Source organism: Phacochoerus africanus, chromosome 3, assembly GCF_016906955.1.
Source record: "Phacochoerus africanus isolate WHEZ1 chromosome 3, ROS_Pafr_v1, whole genome shotgun sequence".
Classification (NCBI taxonomy): Eukaryota; Metazoa; Chordata; class Mammalia; order Artiodactyla; family Suidae; genus Phacochoerus; species Phacochoerus africanus.
In genome coordinates, this window is record NC_062546.1 from 175,715,526 (window position 1) to 175,727,939 (window position 12,414).

At 42.5% G+C, this 12,414-nt stretch overlaps 1 protein-coding gene across 1 annotated transcript in view; it reads left to right on the plus strand.

The window, feature by feature from the left end:
• Positions 1 to 12,159: 12,159 nt before the first annotated feature.
• Positions 12,160 to 12,414, plus strand: part of CPO (carboxypeptidase O) — a 28,575-nt gene continuing 28,320 nt past the window's right edge. The window contains exon 1 of the mRNA XM_047770471.1: positions 12,160 to 12,275. Coding sequence (XP_047626427.1) covers positions 12,208 to 12,275 — 68 coding nt within the window. The 5' untranslated portion in view covers positions 12,160 to 12,207. The remainder of the gene's footprint in view (positions 12,276 to 12,414) is intronic.

A 12,414-nucleotide genomic window follows, 5' to 3' on the forward strand; every position in this document is an offset into this window, starting at 1 on the left:
TATGAAATGGACCACAAAAGTTATGAGACATCTGCAGTGGAAAAATGAGACACTGTCTAGGACGCTGTTGGGGTTATCTCTGGCTTTCATTGTCTCTGAACTGCTTGGTAACTCTGTATGTTGTAGGAAATGAGTAATAAGCCAAATGATTCTCGTCCATAAAAAGAAATGAACAGCATTCAGTGGAATGCAAGTGACTAATTTTGCATCTATCTGTAAATTCATTTCAACACTCCTTATTGCCCACATATTTGTGGTTCTTCAAACTCTTCTTTGGACTGGCTTTAACATCTTCCTGGGTCCCTCATAAATTAAATGTCTTATTAAATAAAATCCTTGACCCATGTTCATTGTATCAGAAAGTCTTGATTTTACATTTAAAAAAAGTATCCCTTTTAAGTATCTAGTTTAGGATGTCCCTAGCACTGGGCTGGAGGGATGAGAGATGAACCAATCTGATACACATTAAGTAGTTGCAACCTACACACAAAATGAAAGAATGGGGCAAGTCAGCAGATTTTATAATAGAGACTTCAGATTGCCATTGGTTTTGAGAGGAGAAAGAGATCAGGGTTGGAGTAACTGATAAAAGGTTTCAGATTAAAAGGTGTGAGTTCTGAGCTAGGACTTTGGAAAATCCAGAGAAGATGGAGCTAGAACCTGCTTTGAGAGGATAGGACACCACTGAGATAAGATATGGTGGAAATCACCACAGCCTGTTCAGAGACTTTTGCTTCTTGACAAGGTCTGGGTATGAAAAATAATAACCAAGGCTAAATTTTATTTGGTATTCATGACATGGAAGGTAATGGGTGCCAGAGGTTCTTGAACCTGACCACCCCTTAGAGTCACCTGTGGACATGTAAAAAATGCCAGTGCTTGGGCCCCATTATCAGAAATTCTAGTTGGTCTGGAGAGGGAGGTGCCAGGAAAATCTCCAGATGATTCTAAAATGAAATCAACTTCGTGAAGTACCATACTAAGCAACTTACATGTGTTCTCTGGTAGGGCTTCTGTGACTTGCTATTAAGAGAATGAGGGAAAGCTTGATTAGGGATGGGTGGTGTGTGCATAACATTTTTTTTTTTCCTGCACCCGAGGCATGATTGTACCACACCAGTAACCATGTGGGATCCCTAACTTGATGAGCCACCAGGGAACTCTTGGATTTTTTTTTTTTTTTTTATGGCTGCACTAGCAGTGTATGGAAGTTCCCAGGCCAGTGATTGAACCCACGCCTCCACAGTGACCTGAGGCACTGCAGATGAATTCTTAACCCACTGTGCTAGAGTGGATAGTCTGCTCCTGGATAACTTTTAAATGTTGCTACTACATTGTATAATCATGAAAATAGAATTCACTCATTCATCATATTTTTACCAAATACCTACTGTGTACCAGGCTCTGTTCTAGGGACTGGCAGTTAATGTGATGGTCAAAGTCCCTGTCGTCATTCTAATGAATGGAGAAAGGAGCCGGCTCTTTGATTCTCTCAAAGAGAAGTGCTCCTTGCAGAGAGAAGAGCCAGGACAGTGGGAAGATGACATTCCTCTAGGGTATTAAGGAGATGCTTATAGAGGCCAGTAGGATCCACAATAAATAAATACAGACATAACAAAATGTGACTCACCTAGGGGTTACAATGGAGAGTCTGGGGTGGGGATCTGAGATAATGTCTTTCTGAGGGTGCTGGGGTCAGACAGTGCTGGTACTGTTGGTCCCCAGCCCACATTTTGATTATTTTTTTAAATTTTTTGTCTTTTTAGGGCTGCGCCCGTGGCATATGAAGGTTCCCAGCCTAGGGGGCAAATTAGAGCTATAGCCACAGGCCTAAGCCACAGCCACAGCCACAGCAACACCAGAACCGAGCCACATCTGCAACCTACACCACAGCTCACAGCAACACCAGATCCTTAACCCACTGAGCAAGGCCAGGAATTGAACCTGCAAGCTCATGGTTCCTAGTCAGATTCGTTAACCACTGTGCCACGATGGGAACTCCTTATTTTCTTTCTTATAAAATGTTTTTCTTCCCTTAGCATTAATAAATGCTTTCTATTGATTTGTTTTTGCTTGCTCCCTTTTGTAGGTGCCAAACATCAGTTTTATCCCTAAAATTTCTGCCATGATTATCTGTTCTCAATAGATTCAAACATATCTGATATTCCAAAATTCATTGTCTTGGAGGCATTTCTCCCAGAGCTCTCCTCTGGCCTCCTTCTCTAGTATGGACTGGACCCATATCCTCATGGATCCTAGTTGGGTTTGTTACCACTGAGCCACAACAGGAACCCCAAGAAATTATTTTAGAGAAATAGGAAAATTTGAGGGAACAGGAATGAAATTAAATTAGGGATACTTCAATATAAGAAGTTAATTATGCTGAAAAAGTTCTTATTTTATAAACATAAAGCTAGGATTATACAGATCATATACAGTTGATTTTAGCAGCTAAAATATAGCTTATTTTCCACAGATGCTGCATTTCAGAAATGCATTTCAAAAATCTGTTCTAATATATACAAAGCTGAGAAGCCCCGCTACTCCCCATCCCATGAAAAGCCTCTACAGCAAACTTTAGATTTAGACATTTCATGGTAAAAGAAAAAATAGTGCCACATTTTTCTTTTGGGGGAATTTTGTTTTTCTCTTCTACGTAGTGTGGTTATCACATTGGACTAATCCCATGTAGAACTGTAATCTAGTTACAGATTCTTGTTATTAGTGTCAGTAGTAATTACACCACACATTGTGGATGGTTCTTGTAAGTTTCCACAAACATCCTTTCATTTAACATGCTCCACAACTCTGTGGGAGGCCAGACCAGTATAATTGTTTATGAAGGAAGACAGGTGAGGTTTGCCCTAAATCGCACGGCTGGTAAGTGCTGGAACCAGCTAGAATCCAAGGCTTCTGATTTCTAAGCCAGGGCTCTGCCCTGGGCCCACCTAATGGGCACCGAGATTCTGACAATGAATGTAATACTCCGTAATGATCTGTAATAATTTTGCTAAATATAGCAATCAGAAGGAAGAAGATGTAGGGCAATGACCCGGAGGCAAAATCCAGAGACGAGGAGGAAGACTCTGCTAATTATGGTGCCTTCCCTTTACCTACATATTATATTTTTTCCAGCTTTATTGGGATATGATTGACACATAACATTGTGCAAGTTTAAGGCGAGCAACATTAGCTATCACCTCCACCACGTCACATATTTACCATTTCTTTTTTGGTGGTAATAACTCTTAAGATCTACCCTCTTAGCAACTTTCAAGTACATCACACAATATTACTAACTAGAATCATCAGGCTGCTCATTAAATCCCCCTGGCCAAATTATTCGTCCACTAAATGGAATTTTGTATTCTCCAAAATCTCCTCATTTTCCCCAATGCCCATACCCTGGGCATTGGGGAAACCATTCTACTGTTTCTGTGAGTTTGGCTTGTTTAGATTATATTTATGAGATCATACATTATTTGTCATTCACTCTCTGACTGATTTCACTTAGTCTGTGTCCTCATGTTCCATCCATGTTGTAGCAAGTGGTAGGATTTCTTTCTTTTTCATGGCTGCATAACATTCCATTATGTGTATAGTTGTAAGTATATGTTATACATGTAATCTTCTTTATCAATTTATCTGTTGACAGACACTTAGGTTGTTTTGATGTTTTGCCTTCCCTTTAAATACCTGAGAGTTCCTGTCATGGCTCAGCAGGTTATGAAACTTACCAGTATCCATGAAGATATGGGTATGATTCTTGGCCCTGCTCATTGGGTTCAGGATCAGGCATTGCCATGAGCTGTGGTGTAGGTCAAAAATGTGGCTCAGGTCTGTCATTGCTGTGGCTGTGACATAGGTTGGCATCTGTAGCTCACATTTGACCCCTAGCCTGGGAATTTCCATATGCCACAGGTGTGGCTCTGAAAAGAATAAATAAATAAATAAATAAATAAATAAATAAATAAATCCCTGAGAGATGGATGGAAGCAAAGCCCCTGTGGTGATAAATCAGAAGTGTGTGTGTGTGTGTGTGTGTGTGTGTGTGTGTGTGTGTGTTTTAATTCAATTTGTTTAAACTAAAGGAAATCAAAAACAGTTTTTGAAAACCAGTTGGTGGCTGTTGTGGAATGAAATACTATCCCACTGTGAAAGAAATGGAAAAGTGTCCAAAGGACTAATTCCCAAGCTAATTGCCCTTACCACACCTTGGTTCTATGCCCATCTCGTCCTCAGCAGGTGGCTGGGGTTTCTGGAGGAAACCCAAGCCCCTCTAGGGTGCTCTGTAGCCTCCTCACCCTCCCAGCTGCACTCCTGGCACTTGAGACCTCCTATTTCTTTCCTGTGCCTCCTTCTTCCCCCTGATAATCTAAATAGAAGGTACTTTCACATAAAAAAGAAAGAACAAAACAAAAAGGCTGAGGACCTGCCATACAGTTCTGTGAACAAACAATGAGATAGAAAACACTTTTTTTTTTTTAAAGCCAGTTAACGAATACAATGTGCTATTTAGCTAGTGTAGGATTTTCTGTAGTTTGCTGGCTGTGGTTTTGAAGCCTGATAAGACCTGACCAGGCAGGACTGCTCCTGTTCTTTCAAATCTCAGTTTTGCTTCTGTATCTAATTATTCACAATGTCCAGAAAGATCCTTATGACTCAAGGGCCAATTGTATTTGCTTATTTTCATTTGTCCTGGAGTCTGGAAGGTTTGTTTGCTGGATCATCTGAGAAGTAGATGCCAAGATGGAGCTGGAAGTGGAAAAGATGTATAGGGGGTAGTCTCTGTGAAAGATAAAAGGCAGAGGAAGCAGAAGGCAAGGGGACCCACCAAATCTTGATTCAGGTCTAACACCTGTTGAAGAGAGGGGGAAGGAAGGAGGATTGGGGAGTTCCTGTTGTGGTGCAGCAGAAATGAATCTGACTGGTATCCATGAGGATGTGGGCTCGATCCCTGGCCTTGCTCAGTGGGTCAAGGATCTGGCATTGCTGTGAGCTGTGGTGTAGGCTGGCAGCCGCAGCTCCGATTTGGGAACTTTCATATGCTTCACCTCCAACCCTAAAAAAAAAAAAAAGAGAGAGAGAGAGAAGGAGGAGGATTGGATAGACTGGTCCTGTCTGTGGTGCAGCTCATAAAAGAGTCCTGCATAAGTATAACACAGAGCCCTTCTGCCACTTCTGCGCTCAGTCATTGGTTGGGGATGTCCAGGTAGTACTTAGTTTCAGCTTGAATCCCGAGTCAGATTCTGAAGATACCCACAGCCAGAGATCGGCAGCAGTTTCTTTCCTGAAAGTAGATCGCAATCGGGGCACTCCCACAACTGCTACAGTTGGGCAAAGGGAAGCAGATAGTCATGGAAAGGTAAGTGCCTGTTGTATACATGAGAGGGTGGATCTATCTAGCCAATGGATTTATGCCATCTGACAAGAACATGGATATAGATTCATGCATCCATCCATGCATCCAAGCATCCATGGATCCACCCACCCGTTCGTCCATCTACCCATCTACTCATGTATTGCCTTAGGTGACAGCAGCAATCTCCTTGGTGCTGCCTCAGAAACCACATCTAGATTTTGTCTCTTCGGCTACCAAGGCCACCACCTCTGAGTGACAATTAGCCTATATCTCCACCCAGTCTGCCTCCATGCCTGCTTATGACCATAAATCAATGTTTGATACATCTGAGACCAAGTCCTGAATTGAGCCCTGATTTCCGCCAGTCTGACACACCTCTTGGTTGAGTTCTACTGGTACTTTGCTCCGCTGGATAGAGTATCCTTTATGTCCTTTATGTTATAGCCCTTTGACTCAGTGTTCCAGGCATAAAAGGTACATGGCAAGGGATAGGGTTCATGGTGATGCCCTTCAGTTCAAGGTCAATGAGAACAGCTAAGGACCAGCAGAGGCAATAAGATGCCTTCCAGTGTTGAAGTCACTGAAGCTGTTTACCTTCAAAATAACCCTGGCCTTTGGCTATCATATTTCACAGCAGCCTCTCTCCAACAAATACGGCAATGAGCCATGAGAAATCATGGGCCTTATTTTGAGAGCACATTATTTTGGAGGATAAAGATGGTGGGATCATCTAGAACTTGGCAGGTAATAAAAAGAGGTTGATTTTTTTAAAACAAATGTTCCTGCCAATTAGAATTTAATCTTCCCCTAAACCAGCAGTCTCTAAGGTTCTTTTCTTTTCCTTCATCCTATTACTTATTCTATCAAAGAATACAAGTCTCACCATAATAGGAACCAATCCCCTTCCCCTTTTTTTTTCTAGAACAATGTTTACATTTTGGCAGGCTTTCTCTCATGCAGTTTAAAGAACCACATGAGTTTGCAGGCATTCTGTCAAGTAGTTTAGAGAACATAAAACTTGCAGTAATATTTTTGGGAGTGAATTTTATTGTTATAGCTTTAAAACACAATCAAATAAAAACAAGAATTCCATTAGTAGTCAAATATTGTAATAATAGAGTTGAGAATAAATTTTACTGCTATAGGAACTATAAAACAGCAATAATAAAAAAATTCTATTATTGTGAATAAATTGCATTGAGATGACTAACTAGAAAGCTATAAAACACAATGATAAGGAATAATCTAATCACCAGAAAAGATGTGATAATAATTCACCCCTGTTAGTGAAGAGTCCATGGTTCCAGTTCATCGGCCCCTAGTGCTCTAGGTTACTGCTTGAATTCCATAATGTTGCAGAAAGGTAATCTTTGGCCATGGGGTTAGCAGGAGACCACATATTACAGTGAAATTGGACCTGGGATTGAGGAAAATCCAATTATCGGCGACTGTTAGGAAAACCCTGTGTAGTACTGCCCAAAGTGCTCACAACATATTTTTAAACATTATTTGCAGCTTTCCACTAAGAATTTGTATGTATTATTTGACTGTCCCTTTCCTGTACTTATTTTATTTGTGTTTTCTTCAGAATAATTGCATGGGACTACATATCAGTAAAGGAGAAAAGCCTATTTAATCTTTTTGTTTAATGCGTTTTTTCATTTTTTTATTAAAGTATGATTGATTTACAGTGTTGTGTCAATTTCTGCCGTATGGCACAGCGACCCAGTCACACATATATATATACACGTATATATATATATATATATATATATATATACACGTATACATTGTTTTTCTTGTTCTATCTTCCATCATGTTGTATCCCAAGAGAGATACATGCACCTTTATATTCACTGCAGCACTATTCACAATAGCCAAGATAAGGAAACAATCTAAATGTCCATTGACAGGTAAATGGATTAAGAAGATGTGGTACAGGAGTTCCCGTCGTGGCGCAGTGGTTAACGAATCCAACTAGGAACCGTGAGGTTGCGGGTTCGGTCCCTGCCCTTGCTCAGTGGGTGGATGATCCGGCGTTCCCGTGAGCTGTGGTATGGGTTGCAGACGTGGTTCAGATCCCCCGTTGCTGTGGCTCTGGTGTAGGCTGGTGGCTACAGCTCCGATTCGACCCCTAGCCTGGGAACCTCCATATGCCACAGGAGTGGCCCAAGAAATAGCAAAAAGACAAAAAAAAAAAGAAGATGTGGTACAATGGAATGCTACTTAGCCATAAAAAAGAACAAAAAACGTCATTTGCAGCGGCATGGATGCAACTAGAGATTCTCATACTCTGTGAAGTAAGTCAGAAAGAGAGACAAATACCATATGATACATGATATAACTTATATGTGGAATCTAAAACACAGCAGAAACGAACTTACCACAGCAGAAATAGACTCAACAGACATGGAGAACAGACTTATGGTTGCCAAGGGGGGAGGGGGGAGGAAGTGGGATGGACGGGGAGTTTCAAGTTGGTAGATGCAAACTATTACATTTAGAGTGGATAAGCAGTGAGGTCCTACTGTACAGCCTTTTTAATCTTGCTTTTCATTTAAACAATCCATGCATCCCTGAGTGCAGTTGGGTCCCATTCCAATTAGCATAAGAATGGGGAAAAAAAAAAAAAAACAACACCCTGAACTCCTCTGTTCCTCTCTCCCTCTGGGGACAACTCACAGCTCTATGAAAACTCTCACTTCAGGGTTCGGACTACAGAGGGGGCGGTCCTATCCTGCACTTGGATGAAGGAAAGAGGATCACAGATGTCGCATTTAACTCCTCCTTCAGAATATCGGCACAATTCAAATTGAAGATTTCCAAACTGACAGGGGATAAAGGACGATGACTAAGTTTCCGTTAAGCAATGCAGGCATCCTGCTGGAATTTTCTTTATTCCCAGCCTCCACTCCCTCACTTCCCTTTCCTTTTTAACCAACTCCAGACGGCTCTGGTCCCTATATACATGCCCTGTGCTGACTGAAAGTGCCCTTCTCAAGGTCTCCAGGAGCCTCTGTCCTCCCGGATAAGACTGCTAGTTCTCAGTTCTCCCGTGATGCGATTTCTTAAAAACATCAACCCAGTTGGTAACGCTCACTTTCTTAAAATGTTTTTCTCACTTGGCTTCTGGGACAAGACAGTCTCTCAGTTTTCCACCAAAACTCACTGGCTGTTCTTTCCTTCTTTCTTTCTTTCCTTCCTTCCTCTCTCTTTCTTTCTCCCTCTCTTTTAAAGTCATTTTTCAGGAGTTCCCGTTGTGGCGCAGTGGCTAACGAATCCGACCAGGAACCATGAGGTTGTGGGTTCGATCCCTGGCCTTGCTCAGTGGGTTAACGATCCGGCGTTGCCGTGAGCTGTGGTGTAGGTTGCAGACGCGGCTCGGATCCTGCGTTGCTGTGGCTCTGGCGTAGGCCGGTGGCTACAGCTCCGATTCGACCCCTAGCCTGGGAACCTCCATATGCCACGGGAGCGGACCAAGAAATAGCAACAACAATAACAAAAAAAAGACCAAAAAAATCATTTTTCATTTTTTAATGAAAGTATAGTTAATTTACAGTGTAGTGTCAATTTCTACCGTAGAGCAATGCAACCCAGCTCTCTCTATACACACACACACACATCCTTTTTCTTTTCTTTTTTTTTTTTTTTTTTTTGGTCTTTTTGCTGTTTCTTTGGGCCGCTCCCGCGGCATATAGAGGTTCCCAGGCTAGGGGTCGAATCGGAGCTGTAGCCACCGGCCTACGCCAGAGCCACAGCAACGCTGGATCCGAGCCGCGTCTGCAACCTACACCACAGCTCACGGCAACGCCGGATCCTTAACCCACTGAGCAAGGGCAGGGACCGAACCCGCAACCTCATGGTTCCTGGTCGGATTCGTTAACCACTGCGCCACGACGGGAACTCCAACACACATCCTTTTTCTTATACTATCTTCCATCATGTTCTATCCTAAAAGATTAGATATAGTTCCTCTTCAATAACTGGTGCTGGGAAAACCACATGTAAAAGAATGAAATTAGAACATTCTCTAACATCATACACAAAAATAAACTCAAAATGGATTAAAGACCTAAATGTATAGCTGTCCTTTCTCTTTTTTTGCTTTTTAGGGCCACACCCACGGCACATGAAGTCCCCAGGCTAGGGGTTGAATTGGAGCTACAGCTGCCAGCCTACACCACAGCCACAGCAATGCAGGGTCTGAGCCATGTCTGCGACCTACACCACAGCTCAGGGCATCGTCGGATCTTTTACCCACTGAGCGAGGCTAGGGATTGAACCCGCAACCTCATGGTTCCTAGTCAGATTTGTTTTCTCTGTGCCACAACAGGCACTCCTAGATGTTCTTTCTTTTTTTTTTTTTAATTTATTTTTTATTTTTATTTGTCTTTTTAGCTATTTCTTGGGCCGCTCCCGCGGCATATGGAGGTTCCCAGGCTAGGGGTCGAATCGGAGCTGTAGCCGCCGGCCTACGCCAGAGCCACAGCAGTGCGGGATCCGAGCCGCGTCTGCAACCTACACCACAGCTCACGGCAACGCCGGATGGTCAACCCACTGAGCAAGGGCAGGGACCAAACCCTCAGCCTCATGGTTCCTTGTCGGATTCGTTAACCACTACGCCAGGACGGGAACTCCTAGCTGTTCTTTCTTAATTTCCGTTTCTGGATTCCTCTCTTCTACCAAGATCTCTAAACATTAGACTGACTCGAGCCTCAGTCTTGTTCCTCTCTTCTCGGACCCTAGAAGGGCTCCTCCATGTGGCTTCATACACCATCTCTTACAAATATAAGAGTCACAAGTGTGTGCAATTTGCTCCAACTTCCCTTTGAGGTTCAGCCTTCTCAATCCCCTAGGTGACCAAGAAGCAGATCAAAATTATTAGCACCAAATCGAATTCTTGACTTTTCATCCCTTTGGAAGCATTCCTTCCTCGATTTCCCCCATCTCATAAAAAGTCACCACTATTCATTCTATTTCCTGGCCCCCAAACCCAGGAGTTGCTCCTGAGTTCCCCAGTTCCCTCATGTTTCATATTCATTCCATAAATAAATGTGTTAGGTCTGATTCTAAAGTAAATCCCCAGGGTGCCCATGGCTTTCCACGTCACCATGACAGGCTAGGTTGAGGCACAATCACCTTTCTTCTGGAATACTCAGGGAGCTCCCAGCTGGTCTTTCTGTCATCATTCTTGTCCCTCAATTGCCTACTCTCTAAGCAGCAGCCAGAGTAATCTCTTAAAATATTAAAACGAAACACTTTCAATGATGTCCTAGAATAAAATCCAAAATCCATACTCTGGCCCATGGTTTCTACAAGATCTGGCCCTTGCCTATCTCTCTGACCTCATCTGCCATCACTCCCACTTCACTTAAACATTGATTTTCTTCCAGTTCTTCAATCACATCAAGCTTATTTCTCCCCTAGAACCCCCTTTCCCTGGAACCCTTTTTCTACAGACCTTTGCATGAACCATATCATTTAGAACCTAACTCAAAAACTGTCTTAAATCAGCCGGGGATGGCCTCTCTATCTCAATATATTCTTGGCCTATATTTCTCTTTACTTTGACTCCACTGACTTAAAATTGCCTTTTTTTTTTTTTTTTTTTGCTTTTTAGGGCTGTACCTGCAGCATATGGAGGGTTCCCAGGCTAGGGGTCTAACTGGAGCTATAGCCGCTGGCCTATGCTAGGGCCACAGCAATGCCAGATCCAAGCCACATCTGTGACATATACCACAGCTTATCACAACGCCGGATCCTTAACCCACTAAGCAAGGCCAGGGATCGAACCCACAAGCTCATGGTTCCTAGTCAGAGTCATTTCCACTGCGCCATGACGGGAACTCCCCCTTGACTTAAAATTGTACCATTTGTTTGTGAACCTGTTTATTGTTCTCTGAACTCAACCATGAGTTCCATAAAAGAACTCATTCATTTTATAAGCATTTATCTTTGTACTAGTGGCTGGTACATAGTAACTTATTATATTTTTATAGAATGAATGAACAGATGGATGATCCTACAGGGCAAAATGTTTAGACGGATCTCCAAATGCTAAGAACTGTGTTTAAATCTTCTACTTCTCTGCACTACAGCTTGTCTTGCTCAATTAGACTTTTAGCAGCGATCTTAACTTGAGCCTTTATTTTACTGGTCACTCTTTGAGATTCAAGGCATATCCTGGGCTTGTCAGAAAACACATGGGGGTTGGGGACCGTGTCCGCCAGAGCCCTTTAAGTGACAGGAAGGTGTGGGAAAATCCACTTGGGAAAGGATTTAAAATATTTTCACTGCTCAGATATGGAGAGACCTGGGTTTGTTTAAGAAGCCGGTGATAGAGTCCATCAGAATAAGAGAAGATATCTGACCCCAAATAAAGCCTTAGATGGAGGAGAGGAGTGAAAATCCTGAACAACAACCACACCCACCATGACCAGAGCAGAAGACATACCACCTATTATACCCGGTGACCTGTGTGGAGGAAAGAGCAGGAAGTGGTCCACTCTTGAATCTAGGTGATGGGGAGTTCTAGAACTGAGAACTTCACAGAGGGAAGAAACTCTTTTCTGGATCTGGCAGAGCCAAGGGCTTGTGTAAATCTGGTTTTAGAGGAGAAAAAAATCAAATGGCAGTGGTTTCCACTATTTAAAAAAAAAAAAACTGTTTCTAGACATGGAGTTAATGAAACAACTAGTCATATATTATGTCTGCTATAGAGGCATCTACTAACTGATTTATCTTATCTTGAATGTGGGAGTCTATGCCCTTATGCACTCTCAGAGGCACCTGATCCACGGACCTGCCGGAGAAGCACTGGATTTTCTAGTTCTCTTTGCAGAAGAATGAAGCCTCTGCTTGGAACATTTTATCTCTTGGGGATGCTGGTTCCTGGGGGGCTGGGATATGATAGGTGAGTGTGAAGTGGGAGGAGGGGCTGACTGGTATGATTTAGATCATTTAAATGGAAAGATTTTTTTTCAAGATCAATGCAGCTGGATTTCCCTCTCTTCCTACCCATATACACCACGATGAGATGAGAATAATAATCA